At 37.8% G+C, this 25,052-nt stretch overlaps 1 protein-coding gene across 6 annotated transcripts in view; it reads left to right on the forward strand.

Moving 5' to 3' along the window:
* AFF2 (AF4/FMR2 family member 2) overlaps positions 1 to 25,052 on the forward strand; it is a 503,764-nt gene that overhangs the window by 342,531 nt on the left and 136,181 nt on the right. For 3 of the 6 annotated variants that reach the window (XM_025372179.1, XM_025372182.1, XM_025372184.1), the window contains 2 exons: positions 30 to 66; positions 160 to 211. In XM_025372179.1, the coding sequence (XP_025227964.1) occupies positions 30 to 66; positions 160 to 211 (89 nt within the window). The remainder of the gene's footprint in view (positions 1 to 29; positions 67 to 159; positions 212 to 25,052) is intronic. The other 3 variants (XM_025372181.1, XM_025372180.1, XM_025372183.1) reach the window with 1 other exon arrangement.

Genomic DNA, 25,052 nt, shown 5'->3' on the forward strand with positions numbered 1-25,052 from the left:
GTTTGTGTCATATACATTCTTCCTTGTAGGAATCGCAGCATCTGACCCCAGGATTCACCTTACAAAGTAAGTGGTTTTGAAAAATCCTTCAATTTAATTCAGAATAATCATTTGACAGTAGAAACATGAACAGTAATTGTTTATATATTTTCTTTTCAGAGTGGAATGACCCAACCACCAGAGCTTCTACAAAGTCAGTATCTTTCAAATCGTGAGTAGTTGGATTTCCAAATTAGGCCTTTTTGGGGATATTTGGCAAGGAAACAGTGCCTCAATGCTGATCTAATCATGTTCTCTCCTCTGCTCCTTGAAATTATGAACCTTGACTCATAATAATATGTAGTTTGGTTGGGGTGGGGGGAGAATCAGATTTCCCATTGTCTTAGTCTGCTTGGGCTGCTATAACAAATACTATAACCAACATGGCTTGTAAACAACAGAAATTTGTTTCCCATAGTTTGGGAGCCTCAGAAGTTCGAGATCAATGCACAGCATAAAGGGCATCTTGTGAGGGACCATTTCCTCATAGAAAGCTGTTTTCTTACTCTAATCCCACATGGTAGAAGGGGTGAGGGGTCTCTCTCAGACCTCTTCTTATAAGGGCACTAATCCCATTCATGAGGGCTCAATTCTCATGTCATGATCCCCTCCCCAAATACCCATGTCCTAATACTATCACTTTGGGGGTGAGGATTTTAGCATATTAATTTTGGAGTGATACAAACAGATTATAGGACCCATAATAAGTAAGTAACAGTAAAAGTTAATGAGATCACCATTAGGCTCTCTAAGTTTGTAAATACAGACCAGGTCAATACCTGGGATACGAAAACAACTGTGATTACAGTGAAAAAGGAAAACTCTAGATGGCTTGTTTCTCACATTTTAACTAGTTGTTCAAACGCTGCATAATATCAGCTAAAGACATTATTGTACACAATATTCAGTCACCACTGACTGGGATGGACGAGGGAATCTAAGCAGCCATGATTGGACTTGAAATGTTGAGTGGATTGCTATGGCCAGTCAGCCCAAAACCTCACTATTTGCAGGTCATCAGGCGCCTGTATATTAAAGACAAACAAGGGCATCCAGGAAGAGCTGGAATAAGATATTACATGACGGTAGGTTGAAGTTCAGAAGCCAGGGCCCTGCAATTCACTCAGCACTGTCTTCATTTTTTATTAATGCTAACTGAAGGAGGAGTTTGGAGAAACCAATTTCCTCAGATTAACTATTGTAGATTTTCTAATATCCATTTGTCCAAGAGAGTATCAAGGGAGTATTATTTCTCTCACAACTTCTTTTGTACCTAATAATAGAAAATGGAAGTCAATTTTTTGTGTAATAGGCACACACTTAGACTTTTTCAAAATGAAATAATTTATGACATTCAAGTGGCCTAATGGCACCCTTGAAGTGAATTGCTCACCTTTTGGAAGATCATGAATAATTGCATAAAACAACTGGGAATGACTCCCAAATAGACTGAGGATTTGAGAAAGTAAGTGGCATTTCTACATTCTTGGTGCAGGGCAGTAGCAAAGCCCCAAAGGCCTGACCCCATCACTGGTTCATTTATTTGCTTTTCTAGACTGATCTGGGCCTTCTAATTCAAAGTTCAATTTCAACAACCGAGAATTCTCAATTTTAAGAAGCAAGAAGAAACAAGAGAAGGAGATAATAAAACCATAATCCCGATTTAAGGACCAAATTATATGAAAACACAAAAATCAAAGTCATCTTTGATGCTGTATATTTTAGCTTTTCCATTAATCACGTTTTGAACTGCCCTCCCCCTTGTTATTCTAGGAAATAATAGATCTAATCCTCCCTGCCTTCACACTTGTCTCACTTCATCCCCATTAAAGTCAGTAAGATTCACACACACACACACACACACACACACTCTCTCACACGCGCTTAGAAAATCAACACAAGTTTCCAAACTTGGAAAATATATAAAAATATATTTTCCTGTGTAAAATTACTTACTCCTAAAGCAAGAGTATTAGGCTCCCACTGTGAAATATGCTGCTTGCTATATATACCGTAGAATGCAATGTTTCAGTAGTTTGTAACTAACAGAAATAAACTTGTCAATTGTGGTTTATAGTTAGAGGCTGCATTTCCAGAGAACAGCACTTCGCAGCACAGTAATATATAGTGTAGTCAATACAACTAAAATACTCTATAGGAAGCATCAGTAAAACTAGAAGACACTGAGTTCATTTTATGAATGAGCTCCTCTCTTTTTGTCTGTTTAATCTGAAGTCCAAGCACTGTCCATCAGATTTTAGCTGGAATAAGTTTCCTTCTTACGGTAGGGTATGGGTTTAACATAGGACAGATCAGAATTGTAATAAAGTTATTTTTATTTTTAGCTTCCAAATTATTGGCTTAGCCATTACTATCATTCTCCCACATTGAACTACGGTGTGCTTTTTAAGCCACCTCCTAGGATTTTCCATTTGGCAGGGTAATCCTCCAGGTGATTAAGATTGTTCTGAGTGTAAACAGACTGCTAATGTCTGCACCTTGGTGAGAAGCAGCCTGTAAGTCAGCCGTGATGCAGGAAAGACCCAAGGCCAGAAAGTGTCCTAAGCACACTCCTGACACTTAGTGCAGTAAAGAGAGATTAGAGTCTTGTAAAACAGAATCCCTTAATTACTGGGACACTTGATTACTTTTCCTCATCTTGGCCTGTTTTCCCTGGTTGACAAAACGCAGATCTTCCATTGGAGTATGCATTGTTTATAAGGATTATACACATGGGCACCAGGTCTGAAAACATTGGCCACAGTGTGCCTGAGTATAAACTTGGAACTAGCCAGTCTCCCTCTTTCTTTTTGACAATTACTGCTGTCTCTGACCCTGACCCCAACAATATGACTGGCTTTTTGGAAAACTGGGTATTTTTCTTCTCAGTGTACTCCATTGGCATACAGTGCTTTTTATCAGTGTCCATTCATGCCATGACATCCTACCTGCTTCAGCTGGAACTCTGAATGCTTACGAGGCAAGAGTACTGAATTGGGGAAGTTTGGAGACCTAGGTTTAATCCCCTCCTTTCTGTCAGTTGTGGTATTGTGGGGGAAAGCACTGACCTAGTATACAGAAGATATGAGGTTAAATCACAGGAGAATTTATTTTTATTTTAAACTATACAGACAGAGTCTGTTAAAGGGAATTAAACAAATTAATGAGTATATGTGTCTACACATGCAGCTACACCAACAAACACTTGTCAGTGTTCAAATTTAAGCAGTTATACTTTTTAGTAATTAAATCTAGCAACATAAAAATACATTTAACTTTAATCATCAATAGTTTCTGGAGGAGAAAAGTTGGTCTCCCACCCCTCAGCCTCTATGATTCTGAGCTATGTTACAGTCTTGGAACAGGGCCCACCTAGGTCTTCTAAATCAAACGGTGTTTCTAATCTCCCTCAAAAATGTCTCTGTCCCAAAAAACGGGTGAAGCATGGGCATAAGAAGGTGAAATTGTGATTTTCACGGCTGTGGAATTGTATGTTTACACAGTAATATCATGTCTGTCTATTTTGTCTCAAAGAGATCTGTTTATTTCAATGACAGGATTCAGGCTCTGAATGGACTCACCAGACATTGTGTTACTTTGTAGTTTTTCTTTTTCTTCCCCCACCCCCCGCTCCCCCACCCCCTCCCCTCCCCTCCCCTGTTGCTCCCCGAGATAGAGTCTCGCTCTGTCCCCCAGGCTGGAGTGCAGTGGCACAATCTCGGCTCACTGCAAGCTCCGCCTCCCAGGTTCACGCCATTCTCCTGCCTCAGCCTCCTGAGTAGCTGGGACTACAGATGCCCACCACCTGTAGTTTCTTAATGAAGTTATTAAAGAGCAATGAGGAAGAAAACATAACCAAACCGAAGAACTTGGATTTTCTTTGTTCAGTTGGATTGATTCATCCAGTGGATTATAACATCTTGCCATTTACCTGTCAGTTCAATGGCCTTCCCAAATGCATGACCTTGTTGGTCTTTTATGGGCCATCATAGATAGGAACAGATAAGATGCATTAAGTTGCCCCGAAAAGGATTTTCAGGCAGGTTCTATGAACTCAAGGGTGTACATCCAGTTAGTTCTTAACTTGTTTGTGAGTACTGTTGAGGAGATGGCAGCTCCAAATATCAAGCTCCTTTGTAAAACTTGGTTGTTAGCATTTGGACTATGTCCAGGTGAAAACCATCCAGACCCCCATTTAACTGAGCAGCTCCTGTGTTTTAAACCATGCTGTCGAGAATGCCTGGATAGTTTCCATAAAATCTTAATATAGCCATAATGCTGGGTTGTTGTTTTTTTTTATAAAACCAGTTTGCCAACTTATGGTATTAACTATATGTTTTAAAACATCCCAACTCTGGAGTCAGAGAGTTGATGGAAGGTCTTATGGAGACAGATTGGTTGAGGCCAGCTTGAGTTTACATGTGGGTGGTTGTTATGCATGTCACATGAAGACATCCTTGATTGTAGCACTAGTTAGGAAGAAAGGGCACTACACTATCACAGGAATGACAGACACAAACAATAATTATTGTGCTGTTGAGAACAAGTGTCAGGTGCTTTTATGTACATTGCCTTATTAAACTTGCCAGGCATCGTGGAGGTGCTCCAAATTATTCCCATCTTACAGATGAGCAAAGCAAAGCTAGAATAATAGTCCTTCCTCCTGAGGTGTACACAGTCCAGTAGGAAGACAGACTGGTCATGCCCACTTATTCTGAATGGATATTTTGGCTACAAACATATAGAAGAGCCCTCTGAGTCACAATGCTCCTTAGTAAGAAAGTTTGAATGCAGGCCAAGGGCCCAGTGAGTTCAAAGCTCCCTCTCATCCTGCTAAGTTGCCCTTCCTCACAGGATTTGATAAGTTCGGGAATTTAGTATGCCAAAGTTTTCCTTTTGTACCTGGACACAACATTCCTACAACCTGGTGGGATGTAGTCCCACAAGAAATTATACTGCTCTGTTTTTGATGACACAAAACTGGGTCAAAATTGTTTTATGTAACTAAAATGTCATTATTTCTAAAGTTTTCTGTAAGTGCTATGAAAATTTCATTACCAAAGAGAATAGGAAGACTGTGAAAATGTTTTCCAGATTGCTATAACCAATACAGGAATTACATTATTTTTTAGATCAATTTTGAAAATATTTTTACTAAAAATTAATTGATATTCATTACAACCCTGGCCATCCTTTTACCAAAGCTTTCATCATTGAAAATGTTTCCTTCGAGATTTTAATTTGAAATTTAAGAACTGCAATGCATTATTGCAGAGCAATAACCCACTTTCTAGCAATTTCATATATTCTTCCCCATGTAGATGTTTGATCTGCTACTTGTATGCAATTTTGGTAGCAAAGTGACTGTGTAATGGGGCAAGGAAGAAATGACTGTTATTTTATTAATCAGATTAATTCTTAATCAGAATACATGATTTGGTACTTAGAATTTAAAAATGCTGCAGCTGGGCATGGTGGCTCACGCCTGTAATCCCAGCACCTTGGGAGGCCAAGGTCGGCAGATCACGAGGTCAGGAGATCGAGATCATCCTGGTTAACACGGTGAAACCCTGTCTCTATAAAAAATACAAAAAATTAGCTGGGCATGGTGGCGGGAGCCTGTACTCCCTGCTACTCAGGAGGCTGAGGCAGGAGAATGGCATGAACCCGGGAAGCGGAGCTTGCAGTGAGCCGACATCGCACCACTGCACTCCAGCCTGGGCGACAGAAGGAGACTCCGTCTCAAAAAAAAAACAAAAAAAGTACTGCTAATCAGTTTGAGACTCATAGTAGCCAAACTAACTCTCCTGATAAGCTGGTAATCTTGGTAACTTTACTAGTTGCAGACATTCTGGTTTTTAAATCCAGAAGTATAGCAACTCTTGCTTTTAACTTGTCTTGTATGGCCTGCATCTCTGAGCTTGCCAACTTTTCCTAAGGACTTAATATATTTTTGGAAGTTCTCCACTGCATCAGGGGCAACCACCTGGGAGCAGAGAAAACAAAATTTGGCAGCCTGTTCAAGCTGTGAATTAAAGGTAATTCACAGTTTGAAATGAATCAGTGTGAGGTCCTTGAGAAGAGTAATCAGACATCAAGAGGATTTTATGTTGAGGACTGTATATTGGCTAATGTGACAACAAGCAATATTGGCATTTGGAATGTTTGCATCAAGAAGCACTGAAGCTGCCGGGGCTTAATGGGTACCAAGATCTAAAATGGGGGCTCCCTTCAAAGAGCGCTGTAGATTTACATTTCTATCACAAAAGCTGGAAACAAAGATGGATTGGCTCAGCCGTCATAGTTGAAAGATTAGATCTGATTTTTGTGGTGGTATTCATGGACCTAAGTCTATCATAGGATTTGTATATCTCGGCTTTTGATACACCTCTGTAATTGAAAGCAAATGTCTCTCTCTCTCCCTCTCCCCCACCCCCTGCTCCTCTCTCTCTTTCTCTCTAGGTAAAGGCAAACATCTCTTCCTTTCTACTAGATTTCATTTTTTTTTTTCAACAAATATGCATTCAGTACCTACTATATGTAAGGCTCTGGGCTATACACTGGTAACTCAAGGTGAAACACTGCACATCATTGTCTCAAGGAACTCATGGTCTAGTGAAGATAAGACTTGCACCGACAATGCCAGCAACCCAACGAACTCGTACTAATTGAGTGCCTACTATGTGCCAGGCACTTCCCTTGCAATTTTTCTCCTTACAAGCAATCCCATGGGGTTCATCATCATTATACTGTACAGAAGTAGAAACGCAGCTCAGAGACATTGAGTGAGTTGCTCAAAGTGGCACAGTAACAAAGAGGGAGACAGAACAGGACTGACTCCAGAACATATGCTCTTAACTTAACATTAAAGCCATCCTATGAGTCATTTGGAGGTGGCCTTACTGATTTTCAGTCAGGTGTGATCTTGCCCAGGCATTAGGACAAAATCGACTAACCACAATGCAAGCCAAAATGGCAATGCCATCTTGCTTTAAAACAGGGTATTAGATCTAAATATTATAACTGAGTTAGGTTTTGCATATACTACACATGCTGACATGGGCACTGAAGACAGATCTGTCCTCAACTCAGGGCCTGCATCCAGATTGTGTCACCAGGACTCTAGAATGTTCCCTTCAGTGAGGCTGAAGGATCTATTCCTGCAAGGAACTTAGACCATCACAAAAATGAAATTCATGTAAGATTGATGTTGGTGGCATATCCCTTCAGAAATGTCCATCGTGCCACATTAAAGAGAAGAGAAAACTGATATTTGGGTCTATTTTTATAAGAGACTCATCCATCGCCTTTCATGCTTACCAACTTGTTTGATAATTAGAAAGTGGCTTTCTATCCTCATGGTGAAATAATTTTCAAAAATATCCCCATCTGTTATCAACCACAGTGGCATATTTCCAAATTCTTCTCAGCATTTTTAAACAGTAACTGGGAGTGAAGCAAATAATGCTGGTGGAAGGCACTGAAATTAATAAGCAAGGGACCAAAGTTAAAAAAAATTCAGTTATATAATTGAATGTAATGTTGTGATAACACACCCATGCACACACACATGCATACATATGCTCTGTATCCCAGAACAGTAGGTCACTCTAATGTTGTTTGATCTAATGAGATGCACACATACACACATGCACACTCTTTTATCAGTTTTTACATTGTAAAGTGCTATGATCACAGATATTTTTCTTTTTTTTTTTGAGATGGAGTCTCCCTCAGTCACCCAGGCTGGAGTACAATGGCTGGCGCCATCTCGGCTCACTGCAAGCTCCGCCTCCCGAGTTTATGCCATTCTCCTGCCTCAGCCTCCCAAGTAGCTGGGACTACAGGCGTCCGCCACCTCGCCCAGCTAATTTTTTGTATTTTTTAGTAGAGACGGGGTTTCACCATGTTAGCCAGGAGGTCTCCATCTCCTGACCTCATGATCCACCCGCCTCAGCCTCCCAAAGGGCTGGGATTACAGGCGTGAACCACCACGCTCGGCCAGAGATATTTTTCATGTGCACAGTGAATGATAATTTTAACACACTTTGACACAATACATTAGCCCATGTGAGTGGCACAGCATTCCTGTTAGACAGCCAATTGAAAAGAAACCAGGCATAGGGAGGGGAAGAGATTTTCCTAAAATCCCCCACCTAGGGAGAGGTAGTGGTAGGGCTGGGACTAGAAGCCAGGATTCTGCATTCTCAGAATATGCTGCCTTGTCCCCAGATTCCCCAGACGGCTGCAGGGCCAGAACTCATCAGAGCCCTGACAAGTCTTCCAGGCCCAGATGAAGAACATATAACAGCAGTGTAGACAAGCTCCATGGATCATTCTTAGAATTTATAAACAAACAAACAAAATCCAACTGAGACTGCAGTAGAGGAGAAGAAATATCTGCTTCTGAACTATTCATTTTGTTTTTCCACCCTATCAAGCATCTCACAAACAGCCAGATCCTTTACCACAATTGCATTATTGGGAATGTTAGGTTTAAATGGTCTGCTCTTGACACCTTCTCAGAGTTGCTAAAAGCCTTCCATTTTACACTGATGAGTAGGGAGCAGTGTTGGCAGAATACCACAGATGCACGCACAATTACAGCTGTAAAATCAGTTGAAGAATCTGACAAATGCCTTTATTTGTGGTTCATCCACCCACTTTAACAATGAAGACCAAAAAAGGAAAAAGTCTCAAAGCTATTTGACATCTACAAATATGCTGCCAAGACTGGGACAGGGTAGGTGGGATGGAGTAGATGGGGTTGGGGTAGGTCTTCTGAAAACCAAAAGAATAAAATTCATTTTCTTTGCTACCCTGTGGGTTTTTGACACTGAAGATCTACAGTACGACCCCATAGTACACTGCCTTGTCCTTGTCAAAGGTTCTAGGGTCCCTGAGAGAGCAATAAGTGAGAGAAAAGTATCCAGAGAAAAGTAGAAGCTAACGATTTAGCAACCTATAACTCTGACAGCTCCATTGCCTAATTTCTGGAGTTACTTGTTTTGGCATAAGAAGCCCACTTCATAAAAATTCCAGATGGAGATCTCAATTTTGTAACTACATAGAATATTTCTCTTTTTTTTTTTCTTTTTTTCTTTTAACTTTTAGGTTTGGGGGTACATGTGACGCGGGGATTTGTTATACATATTGTTTCATCAATAAGTTATAAAGCCCAGTACTCAATAGTTATATTTTCTGCTCCCCTCCCTCCTCACACCCTTTCCACTCAAGTAGACCCCAGTATCTGCTGCTTCATTCTGTGTGTTCGTAAGTTCTTAACATTTAGCTTCCAATTGTAAGTGAGAACATGCAGTATTTGGTTTTCTGTTCCTGCCCTAGTTTGCTAAGGATAATAGCCTCCAGCTCCATCCATGTTTCTGCAGAAGACATGATCTCATTCTTTTATATGGCTGCATAGCATTCCATGGGATATATGTGCCACATTTTCTTTATACAATCTGTCTTTGATGGGCATTTAGGTTGATTCCATGACTTTGGTATTGTGAATAGTGCTGCAATGAACATATGTGTGCATGTGTCTTTATGGTACAATGATTTATATTCCTCTGGGTATATAACCGGTAATGAGATTGCTGGGTCGAATGGTAGTTCCGCTTTCAGCTCTTTGAGGAATCGCCATACTGCTTTCCACAATGGTTGAACTAACTTACACTCCCACCAGCAGTGTATAAGTGTTCCCTTTTCTCCATAACCTCACCAGCAGCTGTTTTTTTTTTTTTTTTTTTTTGACTTTTTAATAATAGCCATTCTAACTGGTGTGAGTACATAGAATATTTTTATATTTTTCAAAAGAAAAATCTTTTAAAGTACCTATTGCTCATAATATCTGGAAATTGTCTAGGCCATCTAAAAATTGAAAGGGTCATTCTAGGTTTCTCCAGAATAATTTTCGTATACCATATGGTATAGAAAGAAAGGAAGAAAACAATCTGGATGTGAGCAGTATTCTCGGGTAATTGCAACCACCACTTTTGGCACCTACTATATACCTGGCACCATGGCAAATATTTTATAAGCATCAGCTATTTCATGCTCACAGCAACCTTGTGAGATGGATATCGCTATCTCCATTGCCATCGTCACCACTATCATCACTTCCAGGATTGTCCTCTCAAGGGCTCAAAGACAATGCCAAACACCTGTGGCTGCACAGCCAATGCCAGTAGTCACATTAGAAGTCAGGACTGCCTGGTGCTCTTTCCACTGTGCAATTTCACTGGTTCACCTGTTTAATCACCTTCTAGCCTCATAATGTCTCTGAGAAATTGATAAGATTAAACTGATTTTATGGAGAAGGAAATTTCATCCCAGAACAGTTAAATGACTTGCTCAAGATCACACAGCTAGTTGTTGAGGGAGGTGAAGTTTCACTCCAGGATTCTTGGATTACAAAATTCAAATCTTTTTTACCTTTTTTAATACCCTATTTGCCTCACCCACATAAGGTTTCAATTGAACTGTTATTAATTGTTAAATACAAAGGAAAAATAACAAAATAATCTTAATAGTGCTACTACTTTCTAGTTCTTTGGCATTAGTGTTTTCTGCACATACTGTTATATAACACATAATGTATATTGTTATATTGTTAAATCTTTTAGATTTGGTCTTTACTCAATTTCTGGAGCAAGGAGACAGGGGAGGGAGCCAGTGTTGTCCTAGAGAGGTCACAGATGTGGGGCATCTATTTCCGAGTGGCTTAAATTCCAGAGCTCTCACTCCCCTGTCATGTGACTTGATGAATTTATTTGGTGCTTTTCTGAGCCTTTGTTTCTTCATATAATAAAACAGAGATGATATATTACTCAGACTCTGTAGTGAATTGTGTCGTCAACAGATGAGCTCATGAATGAGCTTTGCACTCACCTACTCTCATTGGTTCTCTTTCCATGTTAGAAGTGAGGAAAGTCATGCCCAGGTGACCTAAGTGAGGCGTCCCAGCTCACACAGGTAATAGTGTTGCCAAAGCTCAGTCCTGTTTCTTGACTCCTAGTTGAGTGCTATTTTTGCTAATCTGGGCCGTTATTTTTCAAAAGTGTTTTGTCAATGCAGTTTGAATCAAAAGATCAACTGCCAGTGCTGTCAGACAGCAATAGACTTAAAATCAATAACTATGTATGCCACTCCTCTCCTAATTAGATATCCCCAGCATGTTTCTGGATGTTTCACACTGCTGAGAAGAGTGACTGCATTTTTCCACTCAATTATACCCAAGGAAACATTGTTCAATTTAGTAATAGTTTTAGTGCTTATAGAAGAATTTGAAAACTTTAGAAAAATCTCATACGTTTTATAATCTCACTGTCTTAGAGATTGGGATTTGGGACTAGGTCTACCCTTTATCTTCATGCTTTTATGCAGCTCTTTAAAATTTTGATATTGAAGAGGGCCTGAAACTGGTGACCTGTGTTGCCCTTTACTACTGGATTAAAATTTCAGGTTGCTACTATGGTAACCGTACCTTGAAAATTAGATCCTGACAGAGTCACTAAGAAATGTAAAAGTGCACTGCTGCCATGAACTTTGAAGAAAGGTTGCATACAATTGTCAGCGACAGCCTCTTAATTGAAATAATCTGCCTTTCCCATCTGCTAGAAAGAGTTTGTGTGTCTTGGGGAGGAGGGACAAAAAGATTATATCTTGATGGATTTTTAACACAAAAATGGCTGTAGTTCGAAGCAAAGCTGTTTTCTGCATGAAATTTAAATCAACTTCAGCTCAATTTATGCTATTCAGAAAGAACTGTGATACTCAGTATTCACGGTGGCAAGAAGCCAAGATGCACAGTAAAGATATAATGATACTGAGAGAAGATACTGCTGGGGATCTATCCCAGAAAAACCCCAGTGGCCCCAGGGTCCAAATAACAACCTCTTTTAAACCACAGATTTCTGTGCCCAGGCCTCTGGGAAGTTGGGGAATGCAGAGCAGCCGCATGACAGACTTTCAGATCAAGAGGGCCAGCAGTCACTGATTTGCTTAGTGGCATAAAAGCTGAAATCATATTGATGCTCCCAGAGCCAGGGAAATGAAGCAAGCAACATAGGGTCTCTTGGCTTTCAGGAACATGAGGGTGAATGGCACTTGCAATTTCAGGAATTCCTTTGTGCATGTCTTTCCCAAGGCAAGCACATCACGGGGTGTCTGACTTTATAATTAGTAGTGGCTGTGTCTGTGGTTCTATAACAGGATTTTTGTTGTTGTTGTTATTGGGCCTTTTTATTTTCTTTATTTTTTTTTCAACAATCTCATAAAAGGATTTTGATGTGTACTTCTAACACCACACATAGAAAATGACTCTTTAACTCTCTGAAGGGCAAAATTTCAGACAAGAAGTGATGTTCTCACTCCGAGAATATTGGTATACTATTTTGCACACAACAGATATCAAATATTAAACCTGTTGGACAATATCAAGTAGTTGGGACTGAGGGATGTGGAGCCATAGGAATTCTCACCACCTAGTGGTGGGAGAGTACCTTGAGGGATAGTTCTATCTGAAGACTTCAGGTAGAATTGCCTCTCACTTCATTTAAGAGTCTTTTCATTTTGGTTTGGTCAGCATGGGTACTAAGGGGACTGTGATAGTGATGATTGAATTGTGATATACTGATATACCTCTAAACCCAAGGAATGCCCATGAAAGCCCTACAAACAAATATCACCAGTCTTCTACCTTTGAGGACTGTGGAACCACAGGTAGCAGGATGTTTGACTCTCCTGACATAATAGTTTCACAAATCTATTTACCTGAGTGGAAGTGGTGGTATCCACTCCCCTATTTCTTCAGCAGTCGGTACAGGAAGAACCTACTACACAACAGATAACCAGAAAATATTATTGAGTGTAAAGTGAAAGAAAGATCCAGAAGGTGTCACTTGCTCTGAAGTAATACTATTTTTTGATATATTTTACTCTTATATTTGTTAATCCATATTTTAAAAGTAGTATCGTAAGGAGAAATATAAATGCATGCATGTGTGCATATGTATGTGGCTGGAAAGCAAATACAATGCAGAACTTGAAGTGGACAGGCTCTGTAGCTGGAATGGCTGGGTTCAAATCCCAGCTCCACCATCTTTTAGCCATGTGATCTTGGTCAAGTTACTTAACCTCTCTATCACTCAGTTTCCTCATCTGTAAAATGGTGGGTAGTAATAGCACCTACATGATATGATTAAATGATTGAAGTGCTTATCACAGTGCCTGGTCCATAGGAATTTTTTGATAAACACTTTTATTAGTCATGCTCATGATTATTGCGGTCATCATCACTGAGTCTTTTGAGTGAGTGCTGTTTGTACTACATTCCAATCTTCAGTCACTTGGGAAGCCTTTCACTCTATTCCCTGACTTGTCCCAGAGGCCTCCAGTTGGAGAAAGACCTCTCCAGAATGAGCAAACCTGGACTACATTGAACATTTCCTTGGCTCACCTGCCTACCCCAGTCCCAGAGGATAAAAACAAAGAATGGCTAGAATGTCTTAAATGTATACATATTTGGTACTAGGCAGAGTCTTCTTGTTCTTGGAGCTCATCACAGCATCTTATCACAGTCACAATTGTACTCTGAATTTGTAGTTATTTCTAAAAATAAAAGCTAGGACTTAAGTGCCAAACACTATGCTGAGTGTTTTATATCCACTAGCTAATTGACTATTTACAACCCAGTGAGATGTAGGCACTGCCATTACCCACATTTTATAAATGAAGAACTGAATTTCATGACTTGAAGCTAAATTTTTATAGCCAGTAACGATGGATTCATTACTTGAACTTATGTCTGGTTGACTCCAGTAAGAGACCCCTTAACCCTGGCCCTCCTGCTTACCCATGGACTCTCCAGTCTCAGAGTCCACCTGGACTTGATTGTCTTGGGAAATGGCAGCACCTCCTCAGAGGTAGCGGAGCAAATACAAGAATACAAGAGAGAGGTAACAATGGAGGACAGGAATTTGACCAGAGATATTCTCTGCTCCTGAGTCCCAAAACAGCCTCTCACATTTTGTAAAATCACCACTGGAATAATTTGCTGAGTCATACTTTTTAATTCTGTGGTTCACATATATATGAAAAACTACTTTTGAAATATATAACAAGCATGTTGTCAATTTTCTAATCAGGTGGAACAAATTATTTTCTTTATTCCCAGTTTTTGCATGCATAAAGGAATTCGTCTGAATAAGAAAACATGTCAATAAAATTTCACGGAATAGCCTCTGCCATTCTGTGAAATAAACATTCCATTCCCTTGCCTGGGCAAATTGTTCCTGTTGCTGCATATCTACTTCTGTTTTCTTGGTCTAAAAAGACACTTCAGATTCTGCCTTTAATTATGATAAGGCTTTACTATTAACCCTTGAGAATAAAGCTTATTTTTGCTGAGAGGGAAGGTAAAATAACATTTAAATTGGTTTTAAAAATAGGAATGGAATCTCAGAAGACACACTAATGTAGAATACACTATATATCAAAATATATAAGTGCATAGTTGTAACAGTGGCTTAGTAAACATATTGCTGAGTGAACTATGAAAAATAATTCACCAAGGTACTATTTCCCATACTCCTAAGCACTGAGTTAAGAGAGTAATGCCATAAAGTACATATGCACTGTTTAAAAATATTTGTGTGTTTTTTAAAGAATACTTTCTTCAGGCCCAATAGACTAATCATTTTTTCTTCCCTTGCTAAAAATGTACACTATAAGGAATTTAACTAAGTGGTATATTAAGTGAGGGTCTAAAATATTTGTAGAAGATAACAATTCTGAGCAAAGAAATGTCTTTAGCAATTTGATTCTGAATGTGACATAAATCAACTTTATAAAATAGAATTAAAAGAAGTTCAGTTACAGCTTTCCAATTTTTCATATAATTTAGCATTTCATACTCATTGTATTCGCTACTGGCACTTTTGTTATAAAAGCCTGAAACTGCAGGTCAAATGAGTGCTTATGTGGATATAAGTAATCTGATTTGTTTTTCAGAGAGAGATCTTTCTCTGAACAACATGATTTATCCAAGTTAAGAGACTACCTCTGTGGAAAAGCAACTCTCTTGAAGACCATTCTTTACATAAGGTTTTACTCAAAACTCCTAGAAATCTGTATGAAAATTATAGAATAATAGGAGGCGTTCCTAAGCTTTCAACCTTCCAATGCTCTTGCTTAAATTTTAGACCTCAACTAAAGTAACTTGACTTTTCAAATTATGTTTCAATTCAGGTTTGTTGTCTTTTTTTAAATTTTTATTTATTTTTCTTTTTTATTATACTTTAAGTTCTAAGGTACATGTGCACAATGTGCAGGTTTGTTACATATATATACATGTGCCATGTTGATGTGCTGCACCCATTAACTTGTCATTTACTTTAGGTATATCTCCTAATGCTATCCCTCCCCCCTCCCCCAACCCCACAACAGGCCCCGATATATGATGTTCCCCTTCCTGTGTCCATCTTTTAATTCCACATTAAAAAGTTTGATGAGATTATTATGAGAAGGGGGGGAGATGATAAGGCAGTTCATTATGCACATCAAAGCATTTCAAAACATTTCTGGTTTAAAGCCATTAAATAATTTCCCAAATTTGAACCTGTGGTATAAAACACTTTTTTTAGTCTAATTCCAACAATGTAAATGAGATACATGTGGAAAGATTTCAAAGCAACGTTTCTTATAAATAGAATTTCAATAGCTTTGCCTTTTAAAAGGAAAGCAAGGGGTAAAGTGGATGAATCATGACAGTCCCTCATAATGAGAAAACAGAGAAAATGCTCATTCACATGCCCACTCTATTATGGTGTAGTTTGGCTGCATGATGGTTATTACTGAATGATTATAATACACAATTTTACATGGGAGACAAAAAGAAAATCATATATAGATGTTTTCCCACTTGAAGTAAACCTGTCACAAAAATTCTAGAATATATTTCCAAACAGATGAAAAGGTAGTTTTTCACCCTTAAAAAGAATCCTTCACTTTGAAAATGATTCACCGCAGGTTCCCTTTAAATAGTAAGCTCATCTCCTACATTTACAATATGGTTTGATTTTCAAAACATCAGTTTACATGCACTTTCCAGTAACAAATTTATTGTGCCATGTAATGCTTACTCGTATAGGATAAAAAAGCAAAAGTGTTTTTTTCTTATTAATACACAATATTATAGTGTACAATATACAAGTATCAGTACATTTTGTTCAAACTAATAAGTACTTGGAAATGGAGATGCAAGAAGACCCCATTTCATTGACAACAGTTACAGGGATTTACGTTAAAAAACTATAAAATAACACTGAAGTACATAAACAAGGTTTGAAAGAACTAGAAAGATATATATGTTCTCATAGCAGAAGTGTTATTGTGTTATTTCTCCCAAAATTAATTTATAATGCAATTCCAATTAGAATTCCTCAAAATGATTCTTTTTGGCATGAGACAAATTATTTTATAGTTCATACACTAAAAGGGTAAATGCTCAACCATAGTAAATGAAAAGAAAGAACAGTAGAAAAGATTTTCATTACTAGATATATGAAAAAACTATAATCCACTTTAATAAAATCAATACATTATTAGCATGAAAATAGATACTAGATCAACAGAAGAGAAAAGACAATTCAATTTGTGTCCATATATATTTATGTAATATATAACAATAGCATTACATTGATTCAAAGAGAAAAAAATTGATATGTAATGATGATACTGGCACTACTAGATTTCCATTTAGAAGAAAATAAAGGTAGTTTCCTATCACATTTAAATATATTAATGTAGGAAGAGGATGAGAAAAAAATAACTAATGGTTACTGGGCTTACTATCTGGATGATTAAATCATCTCTGCAGTAAACCCCCATGACAGGAATTTACCTATGTAACAAACCTGCACTTGTACTCTTGAAATTAAAACAAAAGTTAAAAAAGATACAAATATAAAATATAAAACAACAATAACGAAAATACCTTTAGTAAAAATTCTTGGAACTCTATTTCTACAATCTAGGGGAGAGGACCCTTCTTAATTCAGTCAGAAATCCAGAAGTTCTAAAAGATGAATAACTATAAACAACTGAAATATAACATTTTTATTGAAAAAGATGCCACGTTTCTATATACAAATGGGATTTTCCTACATACAATGAAATGAAAGTTTGTATGAATAAAAATTAAGCTTGTATGAAGAATAAAATAAAAGCAGAAAAACAAATGTAGAAAAATATTTGTTTAAAAATTATTAAAATGTATAATTAAAAATTTAAATATTTAAAGATTAACAACACTATATAGTACATCTGACATCCCAAGCAGTATTCTAAGCTCTTTATCTGTATTACGTCGTTTATTTTTTTTAAATTAATTGATTTTTTTTTTACTATATTTTAAATTCTAGGGTACATGTGCACAACATGCAGGTTTCATACATAGGTATACATGTGCCATGTTGGTTTGCTGCACCCATCAACTCATCATTTACGTTAGGTATTTCTCCTAATGCTATCCCATGCACTTTCCAGTAACAAATCTATTGTGCCAAGTGATGCTTACTTGTACAGGATAAAAAAGCAGAAGCATATTTCTAAAAATGTGAGTCGATGGTTTATAGTTGCTTGTCTTTAATATTAACTATTTATAGTCCAGCAGATTTTGCTAACACAAGTTGAGATGGAGATGCCACTGGCTGCCTGAAAGCTAGTTCTGCAATGCTCATTCTTGATTATCAAAATGCCGTATTTCAGCAGCAGTCGATCAAACACGACCTTGTTCTTGTTCTCATGGGAATCTAATCCTTGAGTCCCTTCTTTCTCCTTAAATTTGTCTGGTTCACAGACACATTCCATAAGCTGAAAATCTAACAATAAATTAATGAGAAAATTAGATCAGTTTGCATAACATTTGAAAAGGAATGTAACCTTTGTTTGCACAATTTTCACAGTCAAGGTGGAATGGACAGATCAGTAACTGGAAGTGTGGTGTAGTACCTCACAGAACATGAATTCTCTAAAGAACCCTGGCAACCCATGTGAAAATGTTACCTGGAATCATCATTTTGAATAGAGCAAAATGCCGTTGGAAAAGAGGCTAGGGCTGAGCTGTGCAGCATCATTTGAGATCTATGCATCCAGGAACTATAAGCACATCTTGAATATAGAAGACGCACCTCCCTGCTTTCACTGTAATATTTTAAATAGTGTTCTGGCTGGCTTAGCTTTTTAAAACAAATGTGTTTAATGTTTGTCAGGGAGAGGGTGAAACCACACAGGAACATTTACAGCAATATGTAAATTGACATTATATGGATTTTCTGCTCTCCTAAGAAACTTTATTAGGGAAAGTCACTTTTTTTCTGCATAAAAATAGCAGCCCCTTAAAATATATCTAAGCAGTTAAGGCTTCACCCCCAATAGTTTGAGTAAACACATTTTTTTAACTTTTCTGTGGAATTCAACTTTGAAGCTTTTACATAAGGTAATTCTGAAATGGTTCTATAGAGTTAATCCTGGGTCTTTTATTTATAAAGCATTAATCTCAGACTTTTTAAAAAATGTGATTGTCTCAAATAATTTCTGAGAACAAATTGAGCTTCTAAGATTTAAAAAGAAAGGATCTAATTCTGTTTATTTGTGGCCACCAAGCAGGTCAGTGGGAGAATCCTGTATGTGTCGCTGAGTGATTATTTTGAGAAATTGAGTATACTGACTCTCATCTTCTAATTGAAAATTGGGTTGCTGCTGTGCTTTTTAAAAAGTTTTATTAATAAAGGACAACTTTCCTTGGAAGCTTTGGGCTATACGGTTTTATTTATGCCATGCAAATGATGTGACTACTTGAGGCAAATAAAATCAGAGGAAAAGAAAATAACCACTTTTCTATCAATTATGTGTATGTGTGAGGCAAAATTATTTTAAGTATGAAATATTTAGATTCTCTTTTTATAAATCCTTTATCATGAAATAGTTACTATGAAATATTAATTGGTATTCAGCAAAAAAGGGAATTATATGATCCAACATATTTGGGAAACAGTGGGTTAAAAAAAACTAACAAGTCTTTTCATTGTAGGAATTCTTTGAGCCTTTAATATGCAAATGCTCACTGTGTTTCTACAAGAGGGGTGTAGAATATGAAGTGTTTTTCAAACTAACTTGGCCATAGAATTTTTTTTTTTCCCAGAATCTCTACCAACATGATGTGGAATAATTTGGGACACTCCAGTCTAGATAACTACGCCATTATAGAGTTCTTTGTGCACATGTAGACTCAGCTTCAATATCTACCTGGAGTGTGGATGCTCATTATCTTTTATCTTGCCATCTTCACTCCATCTTTACTCCAGTTGCCCCGCTACATCTGAAAATACATTTTAAAGCAAAAATATCCCTTATAGGCAGCTTAGTGAAATTACAGATAATTTGTGTTTCAAAATTATGGGGGCTTTATTTTTGTACTGATAACATGGAGAGTGTTCTGAAATTCCACCAACTTTCACCCAGATTTCTTTTGTGAGGAGCCTTTTGTCTGTTCCCCACCCCACCCCCCCAACCTCAGACCACCTGCAACTGTAAGTTGTCTCCGGGGTGGCTGACTGGGATCATCTTCCTTCACTGTGAAGAGAAAAGCTGGCTGAATAGAGACAAAAACACTGCATACTCACTGAACATTCTTGGGAGATAATTTGCTACCATGTTTTATAAAACTGGAGACTGGATGTGCTTAAGAGCTTTTTAATAAATATTGCCAAGAGAGATAATAGTCCTATTATCTGAGTGACTTTTGAGACCATTCTGAATGCTGGTGTTATTGAAAATGCAGTAATAAAGTCAACTCTCAGATCTAAGCATGTGGATCGTCCACTTCAGACTGTGTCTTCCCTAGCTGGCTTGCTGAGGCCACTCAGCCCAGCTCTGGGCCGCCTTCCCCTACCCTCTGTGGGAATGTGTTTTGAGAATGCAAACACGCATAACATTAGACTGAGAAAAAATGCAATTAAGAAGATATTTTTTAAAAAATGACGGGAGGAAGTGATGCATTATACACAATCCAGAATCTAAAGGAAAGGACTTCCCATTTTGCCCTCATTTTCTGTGCACTGCTTGGCTCTATTAACACCAGTAATCCAGAGCTGATGTAGTCCCTCCTAAACAGCCAAATTATATTTTCAACAAGGCCAAGAATGTGTCCTTTATTTAAGCACTTTCTTGATAACTGATCTATTATGAGAAGTATTTACTACATAGTTAAACTGGCAAGAACTAGAATTTCTGGTTTTCTGAGCTACACACTTAGAGCAAAGATGTTTCTGTGAACACAGTACTTCATTTAATTATCATTTTAATTACTTTATTGACTTAAACATTAGTATTGAACACATTTTACAATAATGAATATATAAGCAATTTATTATTTTCATTATTTCTTATCTCATTCACATTATCTGAAGCTTGATAGCAGATAATTAGTTGATTGAATATGAAAACACCCAAAATATTGTTGGGTAGCAGAGATGAGCTCCAATTAGTTGACTCTTTCTTCCCTCACCAATTACATATTATTTTTTTATATTTGTTTCTGGTATATACTCAATATTTATAATATGCATATTTGGAATTTATACAGAGGGAGATGGTTCAGTGATTGTATTTGAACTATATTGTAACAGCTACCTTATAATATCTATGAAGACAAATATTGAATTTTTATATCTAGAATTAACATTTTACTTTAGAGTTTCTCATTAATCATTACTTTTGTTTATTTTATGTATGGTGTTAGAGACATGTTTTTGAATATATTTTTTCTCAGCAAACTGGGTAGGGTTAAATTTAGAAACTTGACAATAGAAGAACTATCTACAGAAAATACCAAAGATGAAAATGCAAAATGCTGAGAGGCTGGTACAAAAGTACAGTTTACAAGACTGTACTCTCCTTGAGGTTGGAAGTTGCTGGAGAAAAGTGACTGATGGTCTCACACCTCATCTAGCTAAACTCTCTTTCTGTTATCTTGGTTACCTGCACTATGAAGTGGCCTTTCAACTTTATTTAATGTTTGCAAAATCTGGCTGATTGATTGCCTACTCACTGAGGTTTGGGGAACCTCAGATTTAAACATTATCTAGGCAGTAGCAACGTGTACTTTTTTAAGGACATTTAAAGGAATACTAGTAAACTTCCGGTGGGTATTCTAAGTTTAGATTTATGGTTATTCTTTGAGGAAATACCAAGAGTAAATAGAACTACCTAGCTTATCTTGTAAAGTTGAGGTAATCATTTCGCAGGGATGCTTTTCACTGTTAGTTGAGCCTTCTCTTGCTGTTGCAATTTTATTTGTCCACAGGGAGAAAACAGGTAGGGTGGGAACAATGCTAAGAATCCAGGTAGCAGTGTGTGAAGAAATGTATATTTTCATGTACAAAGAGAAGATAAATTATTAGAAGTCAGAAGATTCTTATGTTTGTTGTAAAATAAAATTCTGCTGACAAATCCACCTCAGGGGGACCTGGCTTTGGGGAGGAAGGTCCTTAATTTGCTTTTCTCCCCAAATTCTGATGAAAGCCAAAAGAAAAATCAATTAACCAGTGCCAAACCAGGGCTCAAAGATGCCCTGATGCGGCACTGTGTGTTCATTGGTAAGCCCCAGTGTACTGTGAGCAAGTCGTCATCATTTGGTGCATGGCTGATGAGAGATATTTAACTCAAAGAGAAGTGGCATAATCATTGAATTTGACTCTGCCAGTTGACTTACCCTGAAAGCTCAGAGTGTATTGGCTTCAAATGGTTAACTGACACAATTTTCAACAGAATATTCTCCTCCAACTGGTTGGAGATCCAACTTAGTGACTTGAGATTAGCTGAAAGGTGGAAAGGCTTCTCTGCCTCTCTAACTTCTGTTTTAGCAATAGATAACTAGGAGTTTTGTTGGTGGTATGGTTAATATAGATCACAGGCATTTCTTTTGGGGAGGAGAGCCTTACTATTTGAGGTGAAGCCCAATGGCTTGACTTTCCCCCAAATTCCACAAACACAACAATATAAACAGATTTTTTTCTTTTTCCCACGAACTCCATTCTAGTGTCCTAGAAACAAGTAGATGTATGCAGATTAATTTGGCATAGTACAGCAAATTGCTGCTGTGAGATATATCATAGAATTACTTCCTAGCTCAGGCTAGCTAATGGCTGGAATGAAATAAAACATAAAAATACATTTACGTAGATTGTTTTATAAGTCAGATAAAGCTTTATGTTACCTACCATTGGAACTGGATGTGTTTTTGCAAGCAGCATAAGGGTTGTTCATGTAATACTTTCATTATTTCCAGCAAATGTAAAACAAAATAAAAACAAGAACATTGAATTTAGCTGCCATTAACTGCCATTAACTGTAATTTTTCCTGACAAGCTCTCTCTCACCTGATGGTGAGTGAAATGCTGGGAAAAGTCGACTGAAAAATTGTATAAACGTTGATGAAATATGCCCTTGTATTTTAAGCATGCCCAGTTCAGACATTTAAAATCGAGCAATTTATAATGTGTTAGCAGCCAGAACTCCATCGTGTTTTAAATAAATTTATTTTTCTACTTCTTGTGAGACTCTAAGTCACTCTAAGAAGACTCATGACATTTCACTGTACAAGGCAGGTCACAAATTGAATAATGTGAAATAACTTTATAAGAGAACTGAAGAAAATGATATGGCAATAATGTGCTTTACAGTAAAATTTGATAGCTCTCTAAAGATCAATGAGTATGTTTGTTTACTTTGAAGTGAAAGGACAAAGGCTTCATAATGGAATTCAGAAAAATGCCTGAATTAAAGGCATCGTTGCCAGATAAAATGGCTTTCCTAGTCTGTGGTGAATTCAGAAAACCTACCATGTATTTTGCAGTAGAAAGAATAGCCTAGGTACTGTCTGTGATAATATGTCTTATAAAGCTGCCCTGGAATGAATGAAAGTCCTCTTGTGGCCACACAGAATAAAACAAGCTGCAAGTCACAAGGTTCTTGTCCTGTCCCAAACATTGATTGAAAGGGCACTTTATAAAGGGAGAAAGAAACAGCGGGGGCACCCTCATTTGCATCACCAAACCCTAATGATGGAGGCGCTTTTATGGACACACTGTGTACACAGAATAGGTTCAATTAAAAAGAAGCCGTTTTACATTGGCCTTTACCCCACCAGGATTTTTTTTTTTAAAGACAAAACAAAGACCATTTATCTGGGTAACAATACATTACTTTAAAAAATGAGGCAGAGTGTAGAACATAGGGTAGGCAAGAGGCATGGGTCTGCCATGGTTTTATCTTTGCCACTTCTTTTCTTAGCCAGTGCACTGTAGGCATCATGAAAGCATATCTTTGTCAAAATAAGGTAAATATGAATGACGGTTAGAGTAGGCAGGAATCTTGTAGCTGACCCTGACTAGGAAGAGCATGATTCAGAACTTCACTTGAGTTTAAAATGAAGTTCCATTAGCAGGGACCGAAATGAATTGCTGTCTGATAATTCTGGCCTCGATAAAATGAGTTGGGGATTTGAGTTCAATGCCTATGGACAGATGTTCCATAGACAAAAAAGGAGGCTCTTAATTGGCACTAATTAGCACCCTTGTTGGCAGGGAGAGATTGACAAGGTTATTTCTATGGCACTTCCCCCGCTGACTCCCATAGCTGTTCTTTCCAGTATAAGGGGAGACCAATGTAGGTAAACTTATGCTCTTAGCCTTCAAGGATTATTTGTGCCCCCAAACAAAGACAGTCTTCGCATTTCTAAGCTGTCAACTTAGTAAGATTCTTTGCCTAGGATATACATTGGTTTTTATTTTTAATTAAATAAAGTGTAATTAGTAGGAAACAATCAATACGGTAGAATGACAAGCACTTTTATGTTGGTTTGTTTGTCCCTGTTTAAAGAAGCAGAAGCAAAAAGAAAAAAAGAAAGAAGCTGTATTAAGGATGAGAAAAACAATCTAAGCACATTATAGATGTTAACACTAGTAGAGAACATAGAAGTTATTTTATACTGGCACAAATTCCTGCAACCTGCTGTGCAACACATCTTTTCAATGCTTTGTTTATAATCACCTTCATCTGTAAAATGGGAAAATGCCACCAGCCTCCTGAGAGGGCTAAAGTCTGTAAAGAACCTGGATGTCCTGGGGCATAAAGATGTCTTATGAGCTATCTCTAAAATGAGTAGCATGATGAAGAAGCTGTGGCTGCATTCTAATATACGTTAAGCAGAGCTATATGGTAGTATGCTTTAAGTTTCTGCAAATGCTTTTCTCTCTATAATTGCAAACTTGAGAATTATGCAAAAGTAGTTATTTTGCATTTATTCAATTTAGTGCTAATAAGGAATTCAAAGAATGGATTAAAGTCATTTTTAGTAACTTGACAGATTTTTGTATACTGTAGCATGATGGTGTACACTGCTGAAGAGCTGGAGAGGCTCTTAAATCTAGACTAAGCCCATTTATTTTTCTAGGAAGACCGAGAGATTAGACATCCAGAACTAGATTCAAAGAATGCTCATCAAGAAGACCCACATGTGGTAGAAATCATGTGTGGGGGTGGGGCAGCTGGATGGCAGGTTCCTGAGAAGTGGAGCCTGACATAGGCATTCCTATGAATGAACTTTAAAGAAAAAGAAACCTGTAGGAAGTGAAGAGAACAAGTGGGATGATGGGCTTGGCTGCAGCTTGATCCCATGACGAATCCTAGAGCATGAACCAAATCACAGAATTGTCCCACATTGAGGCAAGATGGGGTCAGTCATTTGGCTGGATACTGGCTGAACACATTCCTGTCACTTGGATAGGGGTTTCCCATCCAAGAGCAAAGTGACTTTCCTTCTGCCAAGGGCAAGTATCTGGAGAAGGGCCCACCTGGAGGTCCCTGGAGAAGGACCCACAATAGCTAGAGCATCTGTGCACCAGTCTGGTAAAAGAGATGAGGGAAGGGCCATGCTACCAGCCTTC

Source organism: Theropithecus gelada, chromosome X, assembly GCF_003255815.1.
Source record: "Theropithecus gelada isolate Dixy chromosome X, Tgel_1.0, whole genome shotgun sequence".
NCBI lineage: Eukaryota > Metazoa > Chordata > Mammalia > Primates > Cercopithecidae > Theropithecus > Theropithecus gelada.